General features: G+C 46.1%; 1 protein-coding gene across 1 annotated transcript in view; it reads right to left on the bottom strand.

Moving 5' to 3' along the window:
* LOC142588719 (uncharacterized) overlaps window positions 1–12701 on the bottom strand; it is a 144252-nt gene that overhangs the window by 58423 nt on the left and 73128 nt on the right. Inside the window, exon 23 of the mRNA XM_075700534.1 lies at window positions 12121–12228. Coding sequence (XP_075556649.1) covers window positions 12121–12228 — 108 coding nt within the window. The remainder of the gene's footprint in view (window positions 1–12120; window positions 12229–12701) is intronic.

The following is a 12701-nucleotide window of genomic DNA, read 5'->3' as shown; positions in this document are numbered from 1 at the left end:
AGCCTTCACTTCAATGCCATCTACCTTAATGGGGGCGTACAATAAGCTTGAAGACACCAAATACACTGTCTCACTGAAGCTCTTTTTTGGGGCTTGTGATGCACCGTAGACAGATTATGTGGAAGTAGGTTGCCGTGAACTGCGGGAATTGGTTCTTCACCACCCTCACAGTCATGATTTACGCTTCCCAGGGATTTTTTTACGAAGCTGTCTTCACATTCAGTTTACGGCAACGACTCTAGATGCTCACTCAGCTTACGAGAAACAAGTTGCTCTGTTCTACCATCTGGCTGTCTTCTCGATGTAATTCTTGGCACTGAGGTCTGTAGAAAGTTCAGAAGGTCATCAAAGGTTCTTGGACCTTTGAGCTGGACATGACTGTGGATCTCGATAAACAACCATTGCGTTATCAAAGCTACAACATCAGAAGACGACAGCTTCGGTTCTGCAGAATACAATAGGCGACGTTTCTCAAGAGAGTACTCAAGCAGACAGCCACCTGTATAACTGAACCGTAGTGCCGCATCCCATCTTTTTACTGCGTTGCCTTCGAAAGCAGCTAAAACGTTGCTTTTCCACAGTTACCAACATGTTGTTCCATGATCCATGAGTTGCATGTCATACCATTTTCTGGCTATACCGCCCAAATATATTCAAAATCTTTGTGTCGTCGGAGTGCCAGATATTCTTGTCACAGGCGTACTCGAAAAACCACAGCCAGTAGTGTGCACTTTGCGAGTTTCCTTCAAAAACATATGGTTCAACAATGCTTCGTGCTGACTGCTCTCGACTAAGCACTTGGACGAAAGTTCTCATTATTTCGATCTGTTGTATAATGTTCCTTTGCAGTTCCACAACACTCAAGTCTAGGCTCACCTTCCCGGCAGGCGTTTCCTCATTGAGGGTGCCCCGTCGTATGGGTTCCAGAACGAGTTGGCTCAGTGTCCGCAGTTGTCACCGATCTGGCACCGATCTGTCACCACTGTCACCGATCCTGTTTGGACGAGGGCTTGGCGGCTGATTGCAGCTTGTTGCAGCACCACGTTGATCAGCGTGGTGGAACTAACTTCAAGAGGAAAGTCCATCGCTGGCTCACCGTGCACTTGGTGTCCGGTAAACACAACAGATTCCGATGACGCCTGTTCGACGAAAAACGTCATCCGCACGGCTGGTCTTCGAAAACTGTCGGCTGCGCCAAAATGTAGCGTTCTTAACTAGAAAGGCAAAAGAAATGACACTCTAAGTGAGACGGGTGTCGTCCGCCATTTTATTCCAACTTCTTCCTTCTCCCTTCTCCCCTAGCCCATTTCTTCGTCTTCTTTCATGCGTCCAGCGCAGACCGCTTCAATGCTATTCCACTGAACACACATTGGTCTATTAGCCGTCTACAAGGCGTCTTGGCAAGATCACCAACACTTCGTGAAAATAATTGTAAATCATTGCAAGGCATCTTCAAGACTTCTTGGCAAGATAGTTAAGACTTCTAGGAGACTTCTTATCAAAACTTTGTCGGATGTCTTAAAGCGTCTTGCAGCTGTCGATAAGACCGTCTAATGCACCGCCAAATAAGGAGTATAAGACGTTTTGCAAGACATCTTGTAGCCCTTTTAAATATAGCTATAAGACGTTTTGCGAGACGTTTTGTCGCCGTTTTAGAAACGGCTGAGATGTCCTGCAAAACGCCTTATAACCGTTTTAAAAACGGCCGTGAGAAATTTTTCGTGACGTGTAGCCCTCTTAAAAATGCTTTTCCAACAGACTAAATAGACTTGACCAACAAGGTAGATACCTTAGAGACAATATTTGTGTAACATTAGGATGGATAGTCGGGCGTGTTGGTTAAGCATTTTTGATCTGAAGCGAAGGCGCTAAAACGACCGAGGACAAAGAAGAAACACACACAAAGGGTACCTTGTGTGTGTTTCTTCTTTGTCCTCCGTTGTTTTAGCGCCTTCGCTTCCGATCAAAAATTGTGTAACGTAGTCCTATAATCTAGTAAAGCAATTTGTTGAGCGACAGGTCATTTAAGGCCCGAAGGTAACAAACCACTGAAAATCTTCCAAACGTGGCCGCACTTCTACTCAGAAATCTTTAACATTCATTGCAACCAACAGCACCTTAAAATTATATCGAAAAGACTCACTTGTTCAATAGCTCAAAAAATGACAGCAAGACCTACGAAACCTGTCAATTTGCAGTGGGAACACTATTGTCCGGAGAAGCACTAGCACAAATTGACCTTTTAAATAGTCGCTTGACGCTAAAATTGAGTCATAACATTGCAATCCAGTGTCGGTTTCCTTCCAGATCAACTGTTCAACGAAATGATGCTGAGATTCAGTGAACTGGATAGAAACTGCATACACTACACTTATGCGATGGTCTGGAAAGACCGAAAATCACTTTCCTTATATTGTCAACGTTGTTCAAGATTTATGGATGGAATAATATCAAGGACCCCATCAACACTATCACAGAAGTTTTTCTCACATGGACATTTAGCACACACATGAATTTAGGAGTACAATACACCCTTCCACTGTAGCAAAAACTATAAAGAAATCGAGTGGCTCCTGGCATGCTAAATAAACAAATCAATGGGAATGTTCTTAATTCTCGCAACATTGAAAAGTTTGGCTGCACTAACAGAACCAATGCCTATGGGCCATTTGTTACCACCCGCCATAGCACAACTCAAATTTTGGCAAGGCCACAAAAGTGACAGCACATATTAAAGCCACGCTTAAAATAAAGAATAATTAATCACACAAATGAAGAGCTGAAGTGGCGAAAGGTTTCAAAGAATTTTGCACAAATCAAATCAATAACACCAATACATAACCAAAATGTTTGTAACATACCTTCTATAGATTTGCCCCGCAGGGGCGTCTGCGTCAGCAGGCGTTTGGTGTGTTGCGACACCACGTACCCGAGCACACGAGGGTTGGACCCTCCCGCGTGTAGCCGTGCGCGGCTTAACCATGTCCGGGGAAAGGGGGATCCTGGAGGTTGAGCCGATGCCGGGTGTTCGGATCTTTAAGGCCCCCCGGCGGAGGCAACACACCTCTTTGTCCTCTGCTTCACGTAGACGGCACCCCCGGACTGACCCACCCGGGGAACATCGGCAGTCGCCTTTTCCTGTCCTCCTCTCCAATCTTCATCTTTCTCTCTCGTCTTTTTCATCTTTCCTGTCCTCTCATCACTTTTCCTCACTTCCTAGTTTCCCGGCGGCAAGGGTTAACCTTGTGTAGCTAGCCAGCCTTGGTTATGCTGTATTTGGTTATAGCAGCGATGTACGGCTGGCGTTGGCAGGGTTTCTCTAGCAGGAACTCCTGTCACGCCCCCTGTTGGGCTCCATGGTGGGTGGTCGGCATGGCGGCCGAAAACCCTACTGTACTTATGGAAAACGCTTTTCCTAAACTCCCTGATCGCCCTCACAAACGAGGGCGCACCGAATATCTCTTTCAGTTTTTCGGACGACAAGTCCAGAAGTTTCCTAGATATCATGGGATTCACTCAGAAAACTCAGACAAACTAGTGCGTAAAATTTCACCGTTCCTTGTTTGGAAGTCTTTAACTGAAGTTTTTGGAACAGGATATAAGGCGTCGAGAATGACAAGTGGTGATCTTCTCTTGGAGCTCCACGATAAGAAGCAGTACGAGAAACTGCCGAAACTTGTCTCATCTGGGGAGACCCAAATAACAGTAACTCCGCACCGTACCATGAACACCACCCGCGGCGTTCTCTCAGACGATGTCATGCTAGAGCTCACTGAAGCTGAACTCTTGGAGGGCTTCAGTGGACAGAATGTCATAAATGTTAAGCGAATTAAGATAAGGCGAGATGGTAAAGAGATCAAGACTAAACACCTGATACTCACTTTCGTTTCAAGTGTCCTCCCCGAGTCAATCGAGGCCGGTTATATCAAACTTCGTGTTAGGCCATACGTGCCCAATCCTCTTAGATGCTTTAAGTGCCAAAGGTTCGGCCACAGTTCACAGAACTGTCGAGGCCGGCTGACATGCGCCAAGTGCAGTGACAATGAACATTCCTCCGAAACATGCCAGAACACTCCACATTGTGTCAACTGTGATGGCGAGCATGCCACATACTCGCGGTCCTGCCCGTCCTCGAAAAGAGAAAAGGAGATTGTGACAATCAAAGTCAAAGAAAACATATCTTTCAAAGAGGCACGTAGGCGGGTGTCATACCTGTCTAAGAGCAGCTTTGCCGATGTGGCGCGTTAGGGGGCAGCGTCACAGCGGCCTCCGGCGGCTGTCCGACCCACAGGCAGTGAGTCGGCAGTTACGCCATCTGCCCCCGCGGCGGTTGCAGCTAGCGCTGCTCCGTCAACCGAGGAGAAGGGGCCATCGACCCCGAAGGTGGGCGCAGCCGAGGCTGCCTCAACCTCCCAGGTTCCTTCCAGAACTGGCAACGGCCGGCGCAGCCAAATCCCCCAGGGAGCCCCATCGACCTCCGGGCTGGTGGGCGCAGGGGTCTTGCCCTACAAGGCGGGACCTTCCCTGGTAACTTCTCGCTCACAAGAGCACTTGTCCGGCGCCTCACAAGAGGCAATGGACACTACGCCTATCCTCAAGGGGCGCCAAGCGCCTAAGGAGCGGCGAGGCTCCCTCGAACGCTCCAGAAAGGGCAGAACTCCCGTTACAGGGCCTCGAAAGAGCTCTGTAACCTAAGGCATCACCTCCGTTTCCGTAAACACAGCACCAATTTTTCATTAAATATGGATACACAAATCATTCAATGGAATGTCAGAGGTCTTCTCAGGAATCTCGATGATGTGCAAGAACTTATCCTTAAACACAATCCAAAAGTGCTGTGTTTACAGGAAACACATTAAAATCAAAATACACAAATTTTCTTCGACAGTATGTTACTTTTCGCAAAGATCGCGATGATGCTGCCGCATCATCGGGCGGTGTTGCAATTGTAATTCAAAAAAGCATAGCCTGTCAACGTTTACAACTACGAACGGCTCTTCAGGCAGTGGTGGTTCGAGTTGTTCTGCTAAACAAACTTATCACTATTTGCTCGCTTTATATACCCCCCCACTACAAACTAAGCAAACATGAATTTCAGTCCTTGATAGATGAATTGCCAGAACCATATGTTGCTCTTGGCGATTTCAATGCACATAACTACTTGTGGGGCGACCCTCACATAGATGCGCGAGGGCGTCTTGTTGAACAGTTCCTTTTTTCTTCTGGTGCGTGCCTGTTGAATAAGAAGGAACACACATATTATTCTCTTGCAAACAGAACTTATTCTTCAATAGATCTTACCATAGTCTCCCCGTCTGTACTGCCTGAACTTGAATGGGATGTTACCGACAACCCTTACGGCAGTGACCACTTCCCTATACTGCTAAGGTCACCTAAAGAAAACGAATATCCTCCACAAGCTCCTAGGTGGAAGATTGAGATAGGTGATTGGGAGAAATTTTGAACTCTCACTAGCATCTCATGGGCTGACATGTCTTCTTTAGAAATTGATGCTGCGGTGGAGTATCTTACAACATTCATAATAGACGCCGCATCAAAATGCATATCCGAAGTGAGTGGCTTAGCATGCAAACGGCGCGTCCCGAGGTGGAACGACGAATGTAGGACCGCCCGTAAGAAACAAAACAAAGCGTGGGGGTTGCTACGCGCCTCTCCTACTGCGGAGAATCTTATTAACTTTAAAAAAGCAAAATCCGAAGGCAGGAGAACGCGCCGACAGGGCAGAAGAGACAGTTGGCTGAAGTTTTTATCGAGTATTAACTCGTTCAGAGACGAGGCCAAAGCCTGGAACAGGGTTAATAGGATTAGAGGGCGCCAAACATATTCACTCCCTCTGGTAAACACACAAGGCGATACCCTGCAAGATCAGGCAGACTGACTTGGGGAGCACTTTGAGAGCGTGTCGAGCTCAACCCATTATTCTCAGTCCTTTCTCAAATATAAACAAATAGAAGAATGTAAGCCAATAATTAGAAACTCCAGACAGAATGAACCCTGTAACCGGCCTTTCACTATTGCCGAGTTGAGAGCTGCCTTGAACACATGCAAAAGCACTGCACCGGGACCTGACAGAGTCATGTATGATATGATCAGAAACTTACATACTGTCACACAAGTTACGCTACTCACACTTTACAACACTATTTTAGCTGCGGGATACCTCCCATCTACATGGAAAGAGGCGATTGTGGTTCCTGTCCTGAAGCAGGGAAAAGACCCCTCCTTGGCAGCAAGTTATCGTCCGATAGCTCTTACGAATTGTTTTTGTAAGCTCTTTGAAAAAATGAATAATCACAGATTCATACGCTTCCTTGAATTCAACAATATACTCGATCCCTATCAGTGTGGCTTCAGACAAGGGCGGTCAACAACAGATCATCTTGTGCGCATTGAAGGATATATTCGCGATGCCTTTGTACACAAACAGTATTTCCTTTCCGTATTCCTCGATATGGAGAAGGCATATAATACGACATGGCGCTACGGGATCTTGCGAGATTTGTCGGGAACGGGCATCTGTGGAAATTTGTTGAAAATAATTGAAAGCTATTTGTCCAATCGTACCTTCCGTGTAAAAGTCGGAATGCACTGTCACGTCCCTTTACCCAGGAAACTGGTGTACCCCCGGGAGGCGTGCTCAGCTGCACTCTCTTTATCGTTAAGATGAACAAACTCCGTGCTTCACTACCACCTGCCATTTTGTATTCCGTATACGTAGACGATATACAAATAGGCTTCAAATCCTGCAACCTCACAGTATGCGAAAGACAGGTACAGCAGGGCTTAAACAAAGTGTCCAAATGGGCAGACGAAAACGGATTTAAGGTCAACCCCCACAAAAGTTCTTGTGTTCTCTTCACAAGAAAGAGAGGCCTGGTCCCAGATCCTTGTGTAGAACTGGGCGGACAACAAATTCCTGTCAACAAAGAACACAAATTCCTAGGTGTTATTCTTGACTCCAGGCTCACTTTCATTCCTCACATAAAACTTCTTAAAGAAAAATGTCTTAGAACAATGAACTTACTTAAAATCCTATCCCACAGAACGTGGGGTAACGACAGACAGTGTTTATTGAATATTTACAAGAGTATAGTTCGATCACGGTTAGATTATGGTGCCCTAGTATATCACTCTGCCGCACCGAGCGTGCTTAAGATGTTAGACCCCGTTCACCATCTGGGTATCCGTCTGGCCACTGGCGCATTTAGAACAAGCCCTGTTGAAAGTCTATATGTAGAGTCAGATGAGTGGCCACTCCATCTTCAGAGAACAAACATCAGCTTAACGTATTTTCTCAAGGTTCGCTCTAATGAGGAACATGCGTGTTTCGCAACTGCTAACGACTTGACGTGTGAAACACTTTTTCATAAGAGACCCTCCATGAGACTTCCTTTCTCACTGCGTGCAAGAGAACTTAGCACGGAAATGGATGTCCCAGTTCTCGAACAACGCCTAATGCCTCTAGCTAAGCTAGTACAGCCCTTGGAGTGGCAACTGATAGAGTGTGACACATCCTTTTTAGAGGTCACTAAACATGCGCCAGAGACACATATCAGAATGCACTTCTTGGAGCTCCGGTACAAGTACTGGTGCACAGAGTTTTACACAGACGCTTCTAAGTCGCATGCCGGGGTGTCCTACGCAGCCATTGGTCCATCCTTCTCAGAATCCGGCGTACTGCACCCTGAAACAAGTGTATTTACGGCTGAGGCCCATGCACTATTGTCGGCTGTGAAACATATCAGAAAATCAAATATTCAAAAAACAATTTTATTTACAGACTCCTTAAGCGTCGTAAAAGCCTTGAAGTCACACTGTAAACACAGAAACCCCGTAATTACTGACCTCTATTCCATTCTATGTAGAGCGTATATGTCTAACCAGCATGTCATTATATGCTGGGTGCCTGGACATAGGGGCATCGAGGGTAACGTTCTAGCAGACCAGATGGCCACATCAATTTCATTGCATACAGTTAATCCTCCTGCTTCGGTCCCTCTCACAGACCTGAAGCCTTTTTTAAGAAGGAAACTGCGAAACCACTGGCAACGTAAGTGGGACACAGAAGTAAATAACAAACTGCACGTGATAAAGGCACAGTTAGGACTCTTGGCCCTCCGTAACAAAATCACGGCGAACAGATGTCGTATTCTGTCGCCTCAGAATAGGACACACTTTGGCACACATAATTTTTTACTCAGTGAAATTGATCCTCAAACCTGCGGTAGATGCGGGGAGAGGCTGACCGTCCTCCACGTCCTCCTGTAGTGTCGGGCAGCCGAATCTGAGAGGAAGAAACATTTTCCGCTAGCATACCGGCAGCAGATTCCCCTTCATCCGGTAATGTTACTCGGCCCAGAACCGCTATTTGCCTGAAAGATGTTGTGTTGCATGTTGTTAGCCCCACATGTTCGTAGCGTCTCCTCTCTTCAGAGGATGGCGCTGTGATAGTTCTTTCGTATAGCACGTGCCTCTAGGCCCTTTTGTTTCAAGGGCTCCGGCGAGGCAACAGTGCGCCAGGTATTTTTACCATCTCATACATTTTTTATTCTGCGTCATTCTTTCACGATGTATTTTAATGTTCATAGTATTCGTCATTTGTCATCGCCACAATTTTATAGCAATTAGATTTTACGCACTTTACAGCGACTATTTTTAGGCCACTTTACAGCCAAGTCACATCTTCCATAATACATCGTCGACATTACCACTTGTCATGGCGCTCTTTGGCCAAACCTGGCCCTTGCGCCACAAAACACCACAAATCATCATCATCATCATCTGTAGATTTGCTTTGTGACTAGGTTTTCACACATTGGTCACTTCATGATTGAGGGAGCTGGATTCACCAGCTCCACAGGCTGATGCACCTGCAGACAATGTAGCGTGTTCCTAATGTTGCTTGAACAGAGATTTGTCACCTGTAATTAGAAGGTACGACAAGATAGTAACAAATACATGTTACAGTGGAACTTCGTTATAACGAAACGGGACATAAAAATTGTTGGATGTAACAAAGTGAAATCCCCGTTTAAACGTCCGTAGATATCCACGTCTTAAAACCTTCTTTCAACAAGATCGAATGATCCTGCCAATATATTTGTCGAACTTGATACAAACTTCGCTTGCATCTGAAACAAGAAATGCCCGACCTTTGCAGACTCAATCGCGTTCCGCGGGGTTTGGCACACATTCGCTGCCAAAAGTTTTAGATATCTGCATTGAATGCGCTATCGAACACTGTTCCTTCTCATCTGCGCGTAGCTGCGCTATAGCAGAGGCTCAATATCGCCATCGCAATTTCTCCAACTGCGGCACCGCGCAGTTGGAGACTCTAACGCAAATTGAATGGAATCGAACGCAAAGGTCGTGCGTTCGAGTCCCGCCAATGGCCATGGATGCACCATCAATTTCGGTGGCATTGAATTTTAGGGCCATAACCCCGGACGATCATTTTTTTTATAACGCTGGACAAGGTATTTTTGAACCCATGAGGCACTTAAGGCTTTCGCCTCAGCATTATTTTGCTTGATTAACCGAGTACCAATATGGCTTTCCAAAAAAATGGTACTCAACAACAACCCAACTAATAACGGTAATTCACCCGTTCGCTTTGTCTCTTGATTGTAACTGCCAAATGAGGCGCAACATTTCTTTCTTTTAGTAAATATTTTGACAAGATGATAAAGTTATTATAAAGCTTAGAATCTTTGGATTTTCAGAAATCTTGATCAACTGCATTTCCGCTTACTTGACTTACAAGAAGCAGCACATTGACATTAGAGGACTACACTCTGACAGCCTGCCCGTCACGTCAAGCGTGCCAGAGGGTAGTGTCCTGGGTCCCCTGCCATTCTGGGCTTAAATTAACGATGTTGTGGATGTAATAACTCCTGGTGTAGAAATTTGATTGTTTGTAGATGTTTGCGTTGCGTTCAATGATGTATTTTCCTCCGGAAATCAAATTGAGCTAACAACGTGAATAACATATTTAAATACTGAAAAGAATGGGCGATCTTTTGTTAAAACCGGCAGAACTGTATTCCTCCCTCTTATACGTAAAAAGTGGCTCTGTATTTTACATGACACTTGGCTCATGGTCGCTGAAAAAAAATGATAAATACAAATATTTCGGTGTAGCATCAACTAACTTATCCTGGAATATATACGTTAATATTATTTGCTCATCTGCCTTACGAAAGCTCTGGTACCTAAAACATCATTTCAAACGGCTCCAAGTATTGTTACACTACTATGTTTGATTCGTTATCACACCCAAATTAGAATACTACTGTGCATTATGGGATCCGCATTTTCAAATAAACATTAGGTGCCCGGGAGGAATACAGACGAAAACAGTCCTGTTTATTTACAACAAATTCTGATGACCTGACTATCCGTCGAAAATAGTGAGAGCTCATGACATCCCCCTTCTTCAACAGCGACGAAAACAGTTCAGAAGCGACTTCTTTTGACCGTTTATTAACTACGAATTTGCAATAGATCTACCACGTTATCTGTCACCATTACTAATTGGGCCTACATACCCCACCAGCCCAACTCTCTAGCATTTAGTTTGTTAGTACTGACATTTGTAAAGAATCTGAGTTTTTGCCGCACGCTCTCTGATTGAAACGAATTATTCCAGGCATCTCCTTAGTCTCTGTTACCACACCAAACTTCTTTTGTTACACCTATGTTATTGTAACGCTATTATTGAACTAATGCCGAAACATATCTCGTGGGTGTTTTATTCATTTGTGTTGCATCGTTTCTTATTATAACAATCATGAAACAGATTCCATTGTTCGGGGAAAACACTGTAAAGGCGGGAGATGGAAATTCAAGACGATGAGCAAAACGAGAACAAGGTGAAAGCAGTTCCGTCCGACGATTGGTTTAAAACACTGTTCTCTCGGCACAACTGCTCGATGCGCTACTCATTTCATCATGGACTACTCAGCGACCCATGCGTCATTAGGCTCGATGGGAAAGAAATTGAAACGAAGCACGCAATTCTTACGCTCGGCATCAGCATGTTAGCAGAAACCAAAGAGGCCGGCTACGTACATGTTCGAGTAAAGTCATAGATGCCTAACTCTCTCCGTTGTTTAAAATGCCAAATATTCGGCTCGCGGAAAAGTTCGCGGAAGTGTCGAGGCCGACTGACCTAAGCTAAATGGAGTACGCACGAACAGCCAGCTTAAACCTGCGAAGGCACTAGGAACTGTGCGAACTGCGATAGGGAGTACGCCGCACGCGCGCGGCTTTGCCCATCATGCACGAGAAAAAGCAATTAGGCAATTAGGATAAAGTGGCAATTAGGATAAAGGAGGACTTGTCGCTAATGAAGCATGGAGGTGTTTCGCCTACCTGCCAAAGAACAGGTTTGGCCAAGTGGCGCGTCCGGTGACACCGCCATAGCGTTTGTAGGCGCCTACCCGGCCCACGTACAATCAGCCGATGGCAACGGTTTTCATCTGCTCAGATGCCGCATCCAGCGCTGCTTCGCTATCCCAGAAGGAGGTGTTAGCCTTCGAGCTGGTCAGTTCCAAGTTCTCGTTTCTCGACGCGAGGCTTTCAAGGTAAATATCCCAGCACCTCGCAACAGACTTTGGATGCAACGAGCCAGACGGCACAGTGAGGTCCCAAGGAACGGCGCGAGGTTTAGGACTGGACCAAAGGAGGCAAACCCCGTATAACGGTGCCCGCAATAGGCCTTGCAAAATAGTTCCCCTACCTTAGACATACAGCACAAATTTCCCTTACAATATGAACACGTAAGTACGACAATAGGGTATTGATAGGGCTTATTCACATTCTGGCAATAATAAAGAACTCCTCCTTGTTGAAAAATGCTGTGTTTTCAAGAAACATACATCAAATACAAATAAATCACGAATAAAGATCAGGCGTGATGGTAAAGAAATACAGACTAAGCATCTTATTCTCACATTCGGCTGAAGTGTTCTGCCCGAAACAATCGAGGCAGGCGATGTGAAAATCAGGGTCAGGCCATATATACGACATCCCGGGACTCCGATACTTTAAATGTCAAAGGTTCGGCCACAGTTCCCAGAACTTCCGTGGCCGACTAACCTGTGGCAAATGTGGCGACCATGAACATCCATCCGAGTCAGGTGCGAACACTCCACACTGTGTGAATTGTGAAGGAGAGCACCTCGCGTACTCGCGCTCCTGCCCATCCTGCAAAAAAGAAAAAGAAATAGTGGCAACCAAAATCAAAGAGAACATTGCGTTTAAGGAGGCACGCAGACGAGTATCCTTCTTCCCAAAGGATAGCTTTGCCGAAGTTGCGCGTCAGGGGGCAGCACCACAATGGCCTCCGCCGGCTGTCTGGCCCAAACACAGTCAGCCGGCATCGACGTCACCCGCCCCCTCGGCGGTTCCGGCTGGCACTGCTCCGCCATCCGACATGAAGGGACCATCGACCTCCGGGCTGGTGGCCTCAAAAGCCTCATCCCTTGAAAAGAGGCCTTCTCGACAAACAAATCGCTCTCAAGAGCGGGTGTCCAGCTCTTCGCAGGAGGCGATGGACACGACACTTGGTCAAACGGCGCCACCTGCGCCTAAGGAACGGCGGGAATCTCTCCCCCGCTCAAAAAAAAAAAGAGAAACATCGCATTGTGGAACCACCAAAGCGCCCTGTAACCTAACTT

This window comes from Dermacentor variabilis, chromosome 7 (assembly GCF_050947875.1).
Source record: "Dermacentor variabilis isolate Ectoservices chromosome 7, ASM5094787v1, whole genome shotgun sequence".
NCBI lineage: Eukaryota > Metazoa > Arthropoda > Arachnida > Ixodida > Ixodidae > Dermacentor > Dermacentor variabilis.
Note: the sequence above shows the minus strand (reverse complement) of the source record. Positions and strands in the feature narration are given on the sequence as shown.